This window comes from Nyctibius grandis, chromosome 17 (genome assembly GCF_013368605.1).
Source record: "Nyctibius grandis isolate bNycGra1 chromosome 17, bNycGra1.pri, whole genome shotgun sequence".
Classification (NCBI taxonomy): domain Eukaryota; kingdom Metazoa; phylum Chordata; class Aves; order Nyctibiiformes; family Nyctibiidae; genus Nyctibius; species Nyctibius grandis.
The window spans coordinates 9787819-9803671 of record NC_090674.1 but is presented as its reverse complement, the minus strand read 5'-3'; the positions used below and the strand labels follow the sequence as shown (position 1 = coordinate 9803671).

Below are 15853 nucleotides of genomic sequence, written 5' to 3'. Positions count from 1 at the left end.
ATAGATCAGGTACCGTTGAGCCGCCTTGAGGGGCTGAGGCAGTTATAGAAGCAGGGAAGGAGATTCCTGCTCAGGTCCCCCAAAAAACCTCCTTTGGGGAGCGGGTCTGAGACCTGCAGCTCCCGTGTCTGGAGGATACAGGGTTGGGAGGAGGATGGGGACCGTTACCGGCTCCTTTCCCATCACGTGGAAGGGTTTTACATGGAGAAGAAAGTGCTTTAAAAGCAGCCGTGGCCAAACTCGGTCATTATGTCACACTTTAAAACTAATTAAGCATCAGAGCAAAGCACCAGGGGACAGAGAAACCACCACCCTGGCCCAGGTATCACCTTGGGGCTGCTGCACACCAGCTGCCAGGCATCACTGCAGGCCACAGGAGAGGAGAGGTCCCTGAGGCATCCCTGGGCCAGCAGTGGCTCTAGGCCACCCTCCTCTAGCCCAGAAATTCATTTTTAAAAAAGGAAAATTCTCCTATTGCACCTTGATTTACTAGAGAAGAGCCCATGGGTGTCTTCAAAAAACAGTTATTGCCTCTCTATTCTCCTTCCCTCCCTAAACTTCTGACATTTCCCCCAGCGTTAGTGGGAGAAATTAAAAATATATATATATTAAAATACCTTTATTTCATCACTAAAACCATGTGTAGTGTCCAAAAATCCATAGTCTCGACTTTAAAAGCCACGTGAGCTGCAAAAAGCTGCGGCAGCCGCATCTTTGGTGCAGGGAGTGTCAGGTACCAGCTCACGCCTGCGCGAGCCACAGGGGTGGGGGGGCTCCAGGCAACACCGATTTGGGGTTGCCCAGGGCTGGGGCTGAGCTTGGAGCCCTCTCGTCCCCCCCCGTAGCCCTCCCCACCCACCCCCCCATGTTACTTCTTGAAGAACTTCTTGTTGAGGAGGAAAATGAGGAGGTTGACGTTGACCTTGGCTTTATCAAACATCTTCATGACTGCTACGCCCTCGTATTGCAGCTGCAGGAGGTCCTGGGGAAGAGGGGACTGTCACCACTGCGTGTCCAGCCAGGGGAAGGGGCCATCGCACCCTGGGCACCCAGCTGCAGCGTTGCCCATGGGAGAGGGGAGCAGCAGGACACTCAGCAGGGAGGTGCACGGTGAGGTTTAGCCCCAGGCAGGTTGTGGGGACACCATCCACCTGCCCTGGGCTCCCCACCTGGTAGTGCAGCTGGAACCGCTCCATGTCGATGCCCATGAATTTGGCTTTCACCTGGAACCTGCCCGATTCCTCGCAGGGGACGATGTCAAAAATCACATTCCTGAACCTGAAGGGACAGAGCCGCTCGTTACCACAACAGGCTTCAAGACATTAATGCAACCAAGGAGAAGGTCAAAACCACCCAAAACCCCTCTCCAAATCCCAAATCTCCCATGTCTTCCTGGTAATACCCAAAACAACTCACCCCAGCCTTGGGGGGATGATGGTGGGCCCACATCCACCCTCTTCCCAGGCTATTTTCCTTCTACCTGCCCCAGCTTTGTGCCGCGATAGCTCATCCCGGGGACCAGGGACTACGTACTGGCTGAGCGGCAGGTCCTCGATCTCCAGCAGCACCCCCTTCTCCAACAGCCGCGCCGCCGTGTAGCGCAGCGGCTGCAGCTTCTTGTTCTTCCCACTGACCCTTGAAGAGAAGGGACCACGTTCTTCAACCACACACAACCCCTTGGACCCTCCAACATCTCCAGGACTCAACATCCAGATAGCAATGAAAAAAATAATCTATTTTTTTTTTAAATTCACAGAATCAATGAGGTTGGAAGAGCCCTCTGGGATCATCGAGTCCAACCATCGCCCTGACACCACCATGGCAACTAGACCAGGGCACTAAGGGCCATGTCCAGGCTTTTCTTCAACACCTCCAGAGATGGTGACTCCACCACCTCCCTGGGCAGCCCCTTCCAATGGCTAATGACCCTTGCTGAGAAGAAATGCTTCCTAATGTCCAACCTGACCCTCCCCTGGCCAAGCTTGAGGCTGTGTCCTCTTGTCCTATCACTGGTTGCCTGGGAGAAGAGGCCAACTCCCACTCGGCTACAACCTCCCTTCAGGTAGTTGTAGGCTGCACTAAGGTCACCTCTGAGCCTCCTCTTCTCCAGGATAAACACCCCCAGCTCCCTCAGCCACTCCTCGGAGGTCAGACCCTCTAGACCCTTCCCCAGCTTGGTCGCCCTCCTCTGCACTCGCTCCAACACCTCAACATCTTTCTTGAAGTGTGGGGCCCAGAACTGGACACAGGATTCAAGGTGTGGCCTCACCAGTGCCGACTACAGAGGGACGATCAAATTCTTGGGTTTGGGAGGAAACGTACTTGTTGCTGGCTGCCAGGTTGTCGAGGCAGGTCTTGATGTACTGGTTGTAATAATCAATTTGCTCCTCGTAAAACAAGGTCTTGGCGTCGAGGCTCTGCAGGGTCTGTCTCAGCTTGAGGAGCTCCCCTTTGCGGTGCTGCCGGTAACGCCTCTGGTTGCGGATGTCCTGGAGGAAACAAAACCATATCAAAAAGCTGATATAACCCATTCTGAGCTCTATCAAAGCACCAGAGTGGGATCTCAGGTGGGTTTAGAGAGGTGACCTCCCAACTCAGTCTCCTCCACCCCCCAGCACACCTTGGCCAGCTCATTGATGAGCTCCTGGTACCCATGGGCAGAGTCCACCAGCCCCAGGCTCTCCAAGCGCCGCAGGTTGCGGATGATCTTGCGTTTCTTCTCCTCCACGGACAGCTGGCTGTTAGCAGCCAGGGAGCGGTTGCGTTGCAGCTTGGCCGGGGTCTGAGCGTCCCGCAGCGCTCGCCTCTGCATGAGGTGGTCGTGGGAGGCTTCCTGGGGATGAGAAAGGGGTGAGAGCCTGGCCCATGGCTGGAAGGGGACACGAGGAGATGGAGCAATCAAACCCCCCCTCACACACACTTCAATATGAGTCTCTCCTGGCCCAAAATACAGGTTTTTCTCTAAAAAACAGAGCCCAGCCACTGCTGGAACATGAGAGCAGTGGCCAAGCCTTCGAGAGGAGCAGGGCAGCTTTTTGCTGAGGGCTTGTTTGCCGTTTCCCCAAGAAGCTTTTAAGCTCATCCCCAGCAGCAGCCTCACACATCCCACCTCGTGTTCCAAGGCCGGTGTCCATAGGATCTCCGGGAGGGAATCTCCTGGCTGGGACTGGATCACGTCCACCAGCATCTGCTTGGTGCTAGAGACCAGAGGGAGAGGTCAGGCATCCGATCGGGACCATCACCCCCTTCCACCAGAGCAGCACACTATTTAGTTGCCTCCCAAGGGTTTCTTGCCCCACTTGAGCATCCCAGCTGGCACCCCAACCCCAACCAAGCTCCCCTCAAGCCCACAGAGCCCATCCTCACCTCAACAGCAAGCTCCTCGCTTCGCTCTCCTCGCTACTGGCTGTCGGCACCAGCTTGCCAGTGAGGGTGAGGGAGATCTCCATTTTGCTGAGCTGGGAGAGCGCCTGCTCGGCACTGCTGTCCGCTGGGCTGGGTACACCTTCCCCTGCAGTGACAGAGAGCCCCAGTAGCCACGTGGGGCTCAGGAGGGCCAATTTCCCCATGCCCAAAGCAATCCAGCTAGAGCTTCATGCAAGAAAAGCATCCTGATCTCCATCCTCCTCCTGCCGAGGTGGGGTGGTGGCCCCAGAGCTCTACCTACCGACAAGGGACTGGACCGTAGGAAGCTCCTCAAGATCTTCCAGGAGCTGGTGCAGGGGGTCTCCGTGGTGCGGCGCGATGGAGTCCTGGTGCTCGAGGAGGAGCTGGATGGTGCGAGGGAGGAGAGTCAGCGGCAAAGGGGCATGGAAGGGAACAGGGAGCGAAGGCCAGTCAGGAACAATGCACCCGAGAGGGGACTGCAAAGTGGTGAGGTTCAAGGAAGGACAAGCAGTGGAGAACTTGCAGAATCTGGATTATTTACTTGCTTAAAAAATGAAAAAAGGCATGGAGGACCTGTGCTCGTGGTGGGATACAAGGGAGTGTGATGGAACGCAGCAGAAAGCCCAGGAGGTAGGAGCAGAAGAAATGGAACCTGCTTGTTTGCAGAAGAGTTTTATGCCCTTACCTTGTGCGTGTTGATGAGCTCCCCCACCGTGATGTAGATGACCGGTTTGGCCACCGCCACCATCTCCGAGTACTCATCCACGTTAAACCTCTCTTCTGGCTCAGGGACGCAACAAGCAGCAGAGATGAACCTCCTGCAGAGGAGGACCTCTTCCATCAGCCACCGGCTCGTAGCCGCCCTCCCACCCCGACGCCATCCTGGTGCCCACCTGAACTTGTCATGGGTGTCCTCCAGGTACTGGTTCACCCCGCAGAGATGCACGTTCTCCCCGTCGAAGGCCTTGCGGGCGGCCGCGTGCTGCAGCACTTTGGCGATGGAGCCCAGGCTGCGGCGGTGGTCGGGATGCAGAGTCACCCCAGCCGAGAAGTCCACGATGTCGAAGCCGTCAGGGGCCACCACCGCTGGGTTCATGAAGCGGTAGTAGAGCAGGTTCCCCACGATCTAGGGGACAAGACAGGCTGGGTGGTGGGGAGGTGGCCAAGGAGGTGGGAGCTCAGCAGGGAAGGATGGGTTCGTCCTTGCGCTGCCCGGTGGGACCCTCCCAGAGGGGACAGCAGCACAGGGAAGAGCCCACTGTTGGCATTTCCTTAGTGGCTCAAGAAAAACGTTGACTTGAAGGTGTTTTTAAGTCAAGAGGACTTGACCTTCTCTGAAGGAATAGTGGCACTTCACATGCACACGCGGTTGAACCCCACCAAGCCACGCAGACCCCCCAAGCCCAGGGGTACCTTGTCGATCTCCTCCGCTGAAGCCTTGGGGAACTTCTCAGCCAAGGACGTCCTCAGGATTTTGGCCACGTAGCGCATCCCATAACTGAGGAGAGGGCAAGGAGAGGTCCGTCAGCATGCGGGGCAGCATGAAGCTTGGCCACCCTGCCCCATCCCTACAACCCACCACCCAAAGAAGGGGCAAGCCCCCAGCCTTGGGGAGATGAAGGAGCCCACAGGGGAGGCTGGCGGCTGCTGCATCCCTCAGCTCCCTCCCCTACCCTGCTGTCAGCCCAGACATCCCTGGAGGAAGCCTTCATCCTCTGGGGTTACCACAAAACTCATCTTCTTCCTTGCAGACACCTCAACGCCGGTAGCAAAGCGCTCAGAAACAGAGTGACAAGACGAGCCAGCCCACCAGGGCTCTGCTGGAGGAGCAGAAGCAGCAGCACCCACTGATATTTGGATTTCTCCTCTTGACAGTGCAGTAACTCAGTCCTGCAGCAGCCGAGGGGCCGGGAAGTTCCCCATCACCCAACCTCCCTTTCCAAGGCCTTGCTGAAGCTGCCTTCAAGGTGACAGCGCTGCAGGGATGCGCACACAAGCCATCGAGATACGTACGGGATCTTGTCCACAGAAGAGGTGATGGCAGAGACGAACTTGTCCGTCATGGCGAGAAGGTTGCGGATGGAAATATCCAGCCGCCTTTGGACCTCGGGGTGGCTGAGAGCCTGCTCAGGGCTGACCTCGTATGGGAGCTTGCTGTGGATGGAAGACAAGGTCTCCATCACCATCCCAGTGCCCATCACCCTGTGGTGGGACTGACTTAAGCCTCCTCACCCAAGGCCTGACCTTTTCTGCCCGCTCTGTGACTCGGTCTGGTTGATCCACGCCTTGTAGATGTCCACGGGGTTGGTGCGGATGCTGAGGGTCTTGTCCTGCAGGACCTCCTGCACCGGGCCACCCAGGATCTGCCGCAGGGCGTTCTGCCCGCGCGCGTTGCGGTAGAAGCTGACCACCAGCCGGATCACCGTGGCGTTCCCCGTCAGGATGTCATGGACGTGGTCCACCTTGGACCTGGGATCAGAGATGGGATGGGTGGGATGAAGGGGATGGACCAGTGTGTGCGTTCTCCAACCCAGGAGGCAGCAGCCAGAGGAGATAACTGCATCCAAGCTGATGTGCCTGGTCCAGCCTTTTCCCAAACCTGTCCCCAAACCGGGGGCACCCATAACCACCCACCTGATCTCCTCCTGCAGCGCTGCTTTGAAGAGCTGGAGCAGCAGGTAAGCCTCCCGTGGGTTGGATGCGTAGTTGTAAAGCGTGAAGATCACCGACTCCATGAACTTGGTGGACTTGTTCTGGGGCATCTGGAAGATCAGCCTAGCCAAGTACATGGGCTGGGTCTGCAGGGACAAGGAATGCCAAGCTAACCCCAAGTGTTGTGGGGTTGCAGGGGGCCAGGGTCCCTGTACTGCTCCCCCAGCTGTGGTGGACACAGCAGAGCCCCACCAGCCCCACCTGCAGCAGGTAGAAGAGGTGCTGGTAGGCCTCCAGCTTCTGCCGCTTCTCCTTGCTGAGCGACTTGAGCCCTTTCTGCTTGTCTATGGACATCATCTCCGAGAGCTGCTCCTTGTTCTTCTTGGTCAGCTTCTTGCAGTGGGAGACCACCTCCTAGAGCCAGGTGGGCAAGGAGAAGCATCAGTGACTGCCAGGGAAGCAGGGGAAGGACCAGCTCTGCACTGGCTCAACAGGCTCGGGCACTGCGGCAGAGCTGCGTGGGCTGGCCGAGGTCCCCCCCGCTGCCACCACGCTCCCCACCTGCAGCGTGATCCTGTTCTTGACCAGCAGCCCGATCTTGATGTCCATGAGGTCCAGATCGCTCTCCAGCTGCCGGTTGGCGCGGATCCTCTTCACCACCTCCTCCTGCAGCCGCAGCACCTCCGACTCCTCCCAGAAGTCGTGCTGGCTCTGCTCCAGCAAGTGGACAAAGCGCCAGACGATGCTCAGCGGCGGGTTCCTGGCATGGACTGCAGCAAGGCATGGCGCCACCATGAACGTTCATGGAGAAGACTGAGCCCCCCCACTATGGACCATCAGACCCCCAGCATCTCCCCAAGACACACCCTCCCCAAAAAAAGCATCTTCTCGCAACACCAGGACACAGGACAAGGTGACACCAGGGCTGCTCTAGCTGATGCCAAGGGGCCACCAAGCCTCTGCCACCCTCGTGCTGGCCACAGTGACGCTGGTAGCCAGCCTGCCACCGCCTGTGACCAACGAGGGAGGAAGCAGAGTCCCCTTCCCAATTAATTCCAGCCACTTCAGAGCAGAGACGAGCAGGCACTTACCCAGCATCCTGTAATCCCCACGGGCCTTGTTAGCTCGCACAAAAGCCTGGATTTTAATTACAGCTTTAATCTGCCAAGACAAACAAGGGGGTGGGAGATGTTTCTGCCCCTCCAGCATCCCTGAAACACGCAGGGAGTGGAGGAGAGCTGGGGACAGGCACCCAGCTGCCTGCTCCCACCACCGGGAACCTGCAGGGTCTGCACAAGGCAGGAGGGATTTGGGATTTCACCCTCCGGAGCGGTCTCTTCCCCTCCACTTGCTGGTATCTCACTCGCTGCAGCAGCTCCAGAGGAGCAGCTTTATTTCCCGCAGCCAACACACCCCTTTCCCCCAACATTTCCTTCCCCCCTAACAGACATCTTAAAGTCTTTGTTGGGTTTTGGATGGAGCTGGAGTGGTTTTTCTCTCCTCACACTTTACAGACCCTGATAGTTTGGCTTCCAGACCCACCAGGCACCTTGTCCTTCCCATCTCTCCCCCTCCAGCTGCATCACAAACACTTGGGGACAGGTTGGATCTCGGGGGCAGAGGTTGGATCTCGGGATCGTCCCCCTCCATCCCCACAGACGCTGACACACTCCCAGGAGCTGTTTTACTCCCCCATCCCCATCACTCACGTTCTGCCTGAAGTAGCGCAGCCTCTCCTGGTACTTTCTCCGAGCCTGCCACATCCTCACGCCCGCCTGGATCTGGGAGAGATGTTCAAGCAGTTGGATGCTGGAAGGACTCGCTTGGCCAAAGCAAGTGGGTGGAAAAGGGCAAAACTTGGGGGGATTTTTGCAAGACATTCCCCCCCCCAGCCCCCCTGGTCCAGCTGCCATATTCCCCCCCCTCCCATCTCCCTCTTTACTGGGCAGGGGGGAAAGGCCGCGCTCATCACTGAGCAAACAGGCAGCGACATCCAACGTGGGAGCAAAGGGTGAAGGAAGAATCTTCCAAACCTTGATGGCAGCGTCTGCGTTGGCTCGCAGGTAGTGCAGCCTCTCCAGGTAAGCTCTGCGCTGCTTGTACCCTCTCCAACAAGCCTGGGCACGAGGAGAAAAAAAGACACCCAGCTACCGAGATGGGCACAAGGGCACTGCGGCGTCGGGTTGGTTTTTCAGAGAGCACACGAGGAGAGATAACACGGCATGGGAAAAGAGAGGAAACCAGCACCAAAGGGGGGGAAAGCGGCGCCCAAAGGGGGGGAAAGCGGCGCCCAAAGGGGGGGAAAGCGGCGCCCAAAGGGGGGGAAAGCGGCGCCCAAAGGGGGGGAAAGCGGCGCCCAAAGGGGGGGAAAGCGGCGCCCAAAGGGGGGCGAAAGCGGCGCCCAAAGGGGGGCGAAAGCGGCGCCCAAAGGGGGGCGAAAGCGGCGCCCAAAGGGGGGCGAAAGCGGCGCCCAAGCAGCTGCTGTGGGGAAAAACAAGCCCCATCCCACCCTCTGCAGGACCTTGGGTGAGTCCTGGCTATTAAACCCACAGAGTGGCAAGCACCAGTGCTCCCCGGACCCGCCGGAGGATGCTACAAGCCCCCCCTGTGGTTGCATCCCCCCCTGCACAGACGGATTCTGGCTGCGTCACCTGGATCCTGACGGCAGCCGGGTGCTGCTCCCGCAGGACGTGCCGTCGTGCCACAAAATCCCTCCGGACGAGGAAGCCCCGCAGCCGAGCCTGCAGCCTCACCACGAAGGCGACGTTGGACGCCCACAGGCGCTCCCGGTCGTGCGCCGCGGTCACTCGGGTGACGACCGACTGCGGGGACACAACGCACCAAGGTCAGCCCCAGCGGTGCCGCCGGCGCCCACCAAGCCCCGTCTCCTCCCCGTAACCTGGATCTCCTCCCCATAACCTGGATCTCCTCCCGGCTCAGGTGCGTGGTGTTGATGCCACCGTCGCGTGGGCACTGCCAGCTGCCCTCGAAGGTCTGCAGGCTCAGGTAATACTCGGCACCATCCGTCAGCCTGTGCCGGATCCAGCACGGCTTCACACTCCCTGCACGCCGAGATGGAAGGGTGCTGCTGGGGGGTGCCGCTCCCCCTGGCACGGCTTGGGTGGGGGGGTTACCCCAGGGGGAAGAGGGGGCACTTTTTGCCACCCGCAAGGTTGTACCTGCTTGTTTCTTGGTGGCCAAGAGAGCCGCGAGCTGGTCCTGGTACGCCGCGGCGCAGGCGCTGGCCACGCCGCACAGGGCCACGTCGGGGTTGCGCAGCACCCGCAGGGTCTGCGCCGCCTTCCCCTCCTTGATGGCTTGGTTGATGGCGGTGGTGCCCAGAGCCACTGTGGGAGCAGAGGGGGCTCACGTGAGCCCCTTCTCACCTCCTCCACCACCACCACAGCATCCCTCTGGCCAGGGGGGCCAGCACCCAGCACCCACACCGGGGAGAACTCACTCCTCCTGGCTGCCACCGTGTCCTGGTTGGCCCTGCAGACCCCTTCTTGGATTTCTTCCCACCAAAGCACAGCTCCATCGTCCTCTGTGGCCTGTGAGACAAGGGGAGCCCGTGGAAGGGGAGCCCGTGGAAGGGGAGCCCGTGGAAGGGGAGCCCGTGGAAGGGGAGCCCGTGGAAGGGGAGCCCATGTCTACCAAGCTCAGCAGCCCCATGAGAGCTTCAGCCTTCAGGTCTTGCACTACATCACCCCTCAGGCACCTCCTGCTTCACAGGGTGCCGCACTGCCGGGGGGATGCCATGCTGCCAAGGGGGGTTAGTGCACGGCCAGGGCGATGCCACCCAACCTGGGCTTTCAGCCTTCGTGCCCGGGCCAGGACGTCGTGGTAGCGCTGAGCGGTCGGGAGGACGACGTCGGGCAGGGCGGCTGCCGGCAGCAGCAACGCCGTCAGCGTCTTCTCAGGGTCCCCCTGCACCAGCGCCTCGTTGATCAGCCGGACAGCGAGGACTCCTGCGCAGGAGGGAAGGGACATGCCGTTCAGCTCCCCCGATGCAACTGCAGCCCAGGGCAGTGCAAGGTTCTTGGGGGTCTCATTAGGGCGCAACATCCCTCCTGGAAAGTTTGCAGAACCCCCTGCTCGCCCAAACCCCAACGCAGGCAGGACTCACGGTCGTTTTCCTCTTGCACTGATGAGTTGGTGTCGTTCACGCTGTCCTGAATGTCGTTCCAGCTCAGGAACTCGGCTCCCGCTTCCCTACATTGGCCTTTCAGCTGCAGTAAGTCCTCAAAATACCTGAGGAAGAGACACGGGGCAACAGCTCGGGACGTTTTAAGCAGGAATGGCACTTGCCAGAGGCAGCTGCTTTGCTTTTCAAAGGGGACAAGGGCAGGCACAGGGCAGGGAGGCTGGCGAAACAAGCCCACTCCAAGCCCAGGCCCCCTCACCACCCCCTCCCAAGGGGTCACCCCACACCACCCACCCCAAACACAGCACCCATCTCCTTACCGCTGCGCGTTTGCATCCTCAACGCCCGCGAGGCCCAGGGCAGGGCTGCCCAGGCTGCTCCACAGCCCATCGGGGTCCCCGGCGTCCAAGGCTCGGTTAACCAGTGCCACGGCCGAAAGCATCTCCACAGCCACAAACAGCTCCTCCTGCACCAGCTCACCCTGCACGGGGCAGGAGGAGACACTGACCCCCCCATAACCCCCATCCTCCAGCCCCAGCAGCCCCCCCAAGCATGAGGGAAGCATCGCCCCACCACCGATGGGACCCAGACCCCATCCCTGGGGTGCCCCCTCACCCGTGGGTGCTGGCGCTGCAGCAGGGCCAGCTGGCGCTGGTACAGGGGGGCAGCGCACGGGTCCACATCGGGCAGCTGCGCCGCAGGGTCCATCAGTGCTTCCAGCGTCTCGGCCGGCATCCCTCGACGGATGGCTGCATTGATGCGGCTCACGGCCCGCAGCGCTGAGGGAGAGACCAGGGTGAGCTGGCACGGGGCGGTGGCCATGCCCCATGTACCCTGGGGCACTTGGGCAGGCAGCTGGCAGGGCCACCAGCTCCAGGGGATGCGCTGGGCATCAAAACCTGCCGCAAGCGCTGTGTCCAGCCCAGCCACTCACCAGCTCGCTCCTCCTCGCCCTTCGTGTTCACCGCGAGGATCCCTGCCTCCACCTCCTCCTGCTCCAGCGGCTCCACATAGCCCAGCTCCTGCAGTGGGCAGAAAGAGGGGCTGCTGGTCCCACACCAGATCCTGCTTGTGCTGATGGAGCAACCCCCAGCCCAGCAGGGACCCCTTCTTCTTCCTGGGGACTGCTGCAGCCCTGGGGTGCCACCCCAACATGGGTACCCCACACCCACAGGGTACCCTGCACCCTCCTGCCAGCCCCTACCAGCGCCTTCTGCTCCCGCTCCGCGCTGAGCTGCTCCAAGTAGCGGTCAAGGTTGTCCCGCTGGAGGCAGCGCAGGGCCAGGACAGGGTCCTGCAGCGCGTGGTACAGCGCCGGCGTGTCCCGTCTCTCCAGGGCATCGTCCACCTCCTCCAGAGCCCCGCGCACTAGGAGAGGCGAGCAGGTAAATCATCCCGCAGCTCCCGGGATACCCACCCAGCCCTGCTCCCCACCAGGTCTGAAGCTGGACAGAGCAGACAGCTCCTTTCTGCTATGCCCACCACCCCGGGCAGGCTCCCCCACTCCAGCCTGGGCTACCACAGTCCCATCCATAAGCTCTGGAGCCCTCCCCAAGAAAGGAAGCCCCAAGCTTTGCTCACCGTTCACTTTGTTAATGTTCCCTTGGATTTCAGCCTGGGTCAGACACCGGTCGTAGATGTCCTCTCCCTCGGGGATCACCTGCAGGTACTGGAGAGGGAACTCCCCACCCTGAGCTTTTCAAGCGCACCCCAACAGCACACGCAGAGGGGGTCCCCTGGGCTCCTTTCCCAACCCCAATCCCCCAAAGAGGAATCATTCCCCCACCATTTCCCCCCCGTCATCTTCTGATCAGCACAAGGGCTTCCAGGCTGTGTTTTACCCACCAAGCCTGGGAACAGCCTCAGACCAAGGGACCCCTCCAGCTGGAAGCACCCACCAGCACATCAGCGAAGGGGCTGCTCCTCTCCCAGCCCCTCCAGAACCCACCCCCGTGCCCTCCTCACCCTGTTCCTGGCATTGCTGCCCTTCTCCAGCTTCGCCTGGTGAAGCACCTCCTGGTAGGCGCCCGCCAGCACGTCGCGCAGGTCGAGAAGCATCGCGTTGGGGTTGCGCAGGGCCACCATCATCTGCGCCGCCACCCCCCGATCCACCGCTTCGTTGATCGCCAGCACCGCGGCATGGACTGGAGGAGAAGTGAGAAGGAAGGAGGTGAGACGTGGCACGGATGAGATACACCATCACTACATCCCTGTATGCAGTGGGACAAGCCACAACGGCGCTACGGGCACTGTTCCCCCTCGTCACCTGCTGCTTCGTCCACGGAGAGCTCGTTGGCCAAAATGCCCCCGATCTTGCTGAAGGAGGGCAGCTGCAGGCCGTACTTCTCCAGCTCCCGCTTCATGTTGGTGATCTCCTCCTCTGGAGCAAAGCATAGAGGCATCACTGCTCAGCACCGTGGTCCTGGCACTGGAGTGGGGACACCCAGCATCCCTGCCAAACTGGGGGGGTGCAGAAAACACCCACACTGGGGTGGATAACTTGGAAAAGGTCTTCACTTCACACTTTGGAAAAGCTCACCCAAGGTCTTCATTCCCCCCATGCCTCCCACCGCAGAGATCCAAGAACATTGTCAGCAAACCCCCCCTCGCCAGCCCCCAGCCCGGGGTGCCGTACCCGTGAAGTCCACCTTCCCGTACAAGTCCTGGATCTGAGGAGCCAGCCCCAACTTGAAGAGGTACAAGCTGAAAAACGAAGCAGACACACGCCGTGACCACGCGGTCACTTGCTTCTCCCTCCCGACGCTCTGTGACACCCGAGGCCGTCACCCCAGCCCTGGGGGTGATGCCACCGAAGGGCTCGTGAGCACGAACGTGAACCAGGACGACAGTTTTGGCCCCGGAGCCTGACCAGGGACACCCACCTGAGCGCGTGGATGCAGTAGACCACCCGGGGCATGTTCTTCCTGTCATAGATGTCGGTGGTCTCTGGGTGGAAGATCTGCCAAGACAAGAGACAGCTCAGGTGGAGACGGCACCAAGACGGTCCACAGGGAGGATGGCGTCCAAGGGTGGGGGCACGGAGATGAAGCCCCCCTGCAATGCCAGCACTCCCCTCCATGAGACAAAACGGTGGCGTGAGCCCCGGTGCTGTCACAAGGGCAAAGGCCAGCACGTCCCTTGGCGTGGGGAGAGTGGAGGGGGAACGTTACCGAGGGAAGCCCCACGTGGCTCATGGCGTCGCGCCAGTAGTTGATGTTATCCGTGTGCCGAAAGTGAAGCCCGGCTGCCTGGAGGAGAAGAAGTTGGGGTCAGGCTGAAGCCCACCTTCTTCCATCCCTGGGGTCCCCCCTCTCCCCAAACCCACCCAGGGCAGGAGGTTAAAGACAGAGGCAAAGCCCCCCAGGGCAGCGCAGCTCAGAGACCCCATTTGCGGCCCTGATCTATTAAATCATCCCTTAACGATTGCAATCAGCACGTCCCCCCCTCACTTTGCATTCACCAGTGACAAGAAGGTCCCTGCAAGTTTTGGGGTACACCCAAAGGAACGCACCCCCCCCTTTGGTGCCGCAGCCTCACCTTGTACCGCGTCTGCTCACGGTCGTAGATCTTCTTCAGAGGGACCACAGCGGGGGCGAAGCAGTGGCCCAGCTTGGCCAGGACGACTCCGTTGCGCAGGTTCTCCTCCAGCTCCGTGGGCGGGGGCAGCTCCTCACTCAGACAGGCCTCCATCCAGCTGGCGGGGCAGAGACGGGGTGCGTTGTGGACCCCCCCAGTACCCCCACCCAGACAGGAAAAGCAGCACCCAAAGGAGACACCCCCCCCACCAAATCCCCATAAATCCCCACCACGGCAGGGAGAGGTCGGCCCCCACCCCTTCACCGCAGGGTTTAGTAGGTGGGCGTTTCTCAATTGGGGTGCAACAGCATGGCTGGGTACCCCACCCCAAAAAAAAACCAACAACCCCCCCAAAAAATAAAAAAAACTCCAAAAAATAAACAACCCCCCCCAAAAAAACACCTTCAAAGGGCCAGAAAGCACCAGGAAGAGGCAGGATTCTGCAGCGTTATCCCTTGCAGCTTCCCCCCCCAGACCCCTTGTGCCTTATCCCCCACCCCACCCCTTGCACCCCCCCCCCCCCCCCCCAGATTGGAGCTGGAGGCAGAGGGGCTCCCCCAGTCCAGCCCCACCGCTTGGCTTCCTCCAGGTGACACAGGTACTGGTAGGCGACGTTCTGTCTCCGCTGCTCGTCCATCTCGTCAGCGGTGAGGCGCTCGTCTGGGGGGTGACAGGGACATGCCGTCAGACCCCCTGATATTCGGGGGGGGGGCCTGTTTTAAGCACCCATCCCCACCCCAATTAAGCTTTCGCAAAGGACAGGCAGGTTTTCAGCACAGCCTGCCATGGCCCTCGCATGGGTGGCACCACGCTGAGACGTGGCGGTGATGGTGACACCGGCCAGGTCCTTCTGGCAGCTGGAGGAAAGTTCCCAATTTCCCTTTTTCCCCAATTAACGCCCATGGCCAGTGCCCAGCGCTGGCACCGGGGGGGGGGCCACAGCTGCAGGTCTGGGGTCCTTTGGCACCGCTGGAGGGACCCGTCGCTGCTGGGTGGCACCCAGCGACACCCCCCCACCGGACACGTTCCCCAAAACATGTCCCCTTGTGCCTGGGACCCTACCGCTGTCCCCACCCACCCACACCCTCAGGCCTGCCTGTCCCCTCACACCCACCTGCACCCCACACCCTCCTGCCCCCCTCATCCCCCTGCACCCCCAGACCTACCTGCACCCCTCATCCCTCTGAACTCCCACACCTGCCTGTCCCCCAAGACCTGCCTGCACCCCACACCTACCTGCACCCCCAGACCTGCTTGCCCCCACACACCCACCTGCACCCCACACCCTCCTGCCCCACTCATCCCCCTGAACCCCTACAACTGCCTGTCCCCCCCATGCCCCACACCACTGCCTGTCCCCTCATCCCCCTGCACCCCCAAACCTGCCCATCCCCAACCCTCCTGCACCCCCAGACCTGCCTGTCCCCGTGCACCCACCTGCCCCCTCATCCCCCTGCACCCCCAGACCTGCCCGTACCCTCCTACACTGACACCCTTCACGCTGCCCGCTCCCCCCTCGCCCCCCGCTCACTCACAGCCCCCGGCCCCGCTCCCCCCATCGCCCCCCGCTCACTCACGGCCCCGCTCCCCCCCTCGCCCCCCGGTCACTCACGGCCCCCCGGCCCCCCTCGCCCCCCGCTCACTCACGGCCCCCCGGCCCCCCTCGCCCCCCGCTCACTCACGGCCCCCCGGCCCCCCTCGCCCCCCGCTCACTCACGGCCCCCCGGCCCCGCTCCCTCCATGGCTGCGGCCGCCGCGGCTCCACCCGCGATTTGAATCTCCCGCCGCCCACGTGACGCCGCGCGAGGGCCGCCGGGGGCTGGAGTCCGGTACCGGCACGGGCGGGGGACAGCGCGGGGCGGGGGGGGGAGCCCATGGGTGCGGGGGGTGGGCACGTACCGGGGTGCGGGGGGTGGCACATACGGGGGTGCAGAGGGTGGGCATGCACCGGGGTGCGGGGGGAGCCCCAGGGTGCTGGGGGTGGCACACACCAGGGTGCAGGGAGAGCTCATGGGTGCAGGAGCTGGGCATGCACCAGGGTGCAGGGGAAGCCTTGGGGGGCATGCTGGGGGTGGGCATGGATGCAGGGGGTGG

General features: G+C 61.3%; 1 protein-coding gene across 1 annotated transcript; it reads right to left on the bottom strand.

The window, feature by feature from the left end:
- Positions 1 to 868: 868 nt before the first annotated feature.
- IQGAP3 (IQ motif containing GTPase activating protein 3) lies at positions 869 to 15501 on the bottom strand. The gene is made up of 38 exons (XM_068414489.1): positions 15477 to 15501; positions 14332 to 14419; positions 13721 to 13877; positions 13354 to 13431; positions 13066 to 13142; positions 12819 to 12886; positions 12450 to 12563; positions 12149 to 12327; positions 11765 to 11852; positions 11388 to 11551; positions 11118 to 11205; positions 10799 to 10962; positions 10504 to 10664; positions 10166 to 10290; positions 9844 to 10007; positions 9500 to 9590; positions 9219 to 9386; positions 8959 to 9101; positions 8691 to 8861; positions 8073 to 8156; positions 7749 to 7820; positions 7131 to 7200; positions 6601 to 6809; positions 6301 to 6453; positions 6022 to 6185; positions 5632 to 5856; positions 5401 to 5541; positions 4801 to 4885; positions 4281 to 4513; positions 4073 to 4205; positions 3668 to 3770; positions 3367 to 3511; positions 3110 to 3197; positions 2621 to 2833; positions 2323 to 2489; positions 1534 to 1635; positions 1170 to 1278; positions 869 to 982 (listed from the first exon to the last, which is right to left on the bottom strand). The coding sequence occupies exons 1-38, from the start codon at positions 15499 to 15501 to the stop codon at positions 869 to 871; spliced, it is 4923 nt and encodes a 1640-aa protein (XP_068270590.1).
- Between the last annotated feature and the right edge of the window lie 352 nt (positions 15502 to 15853).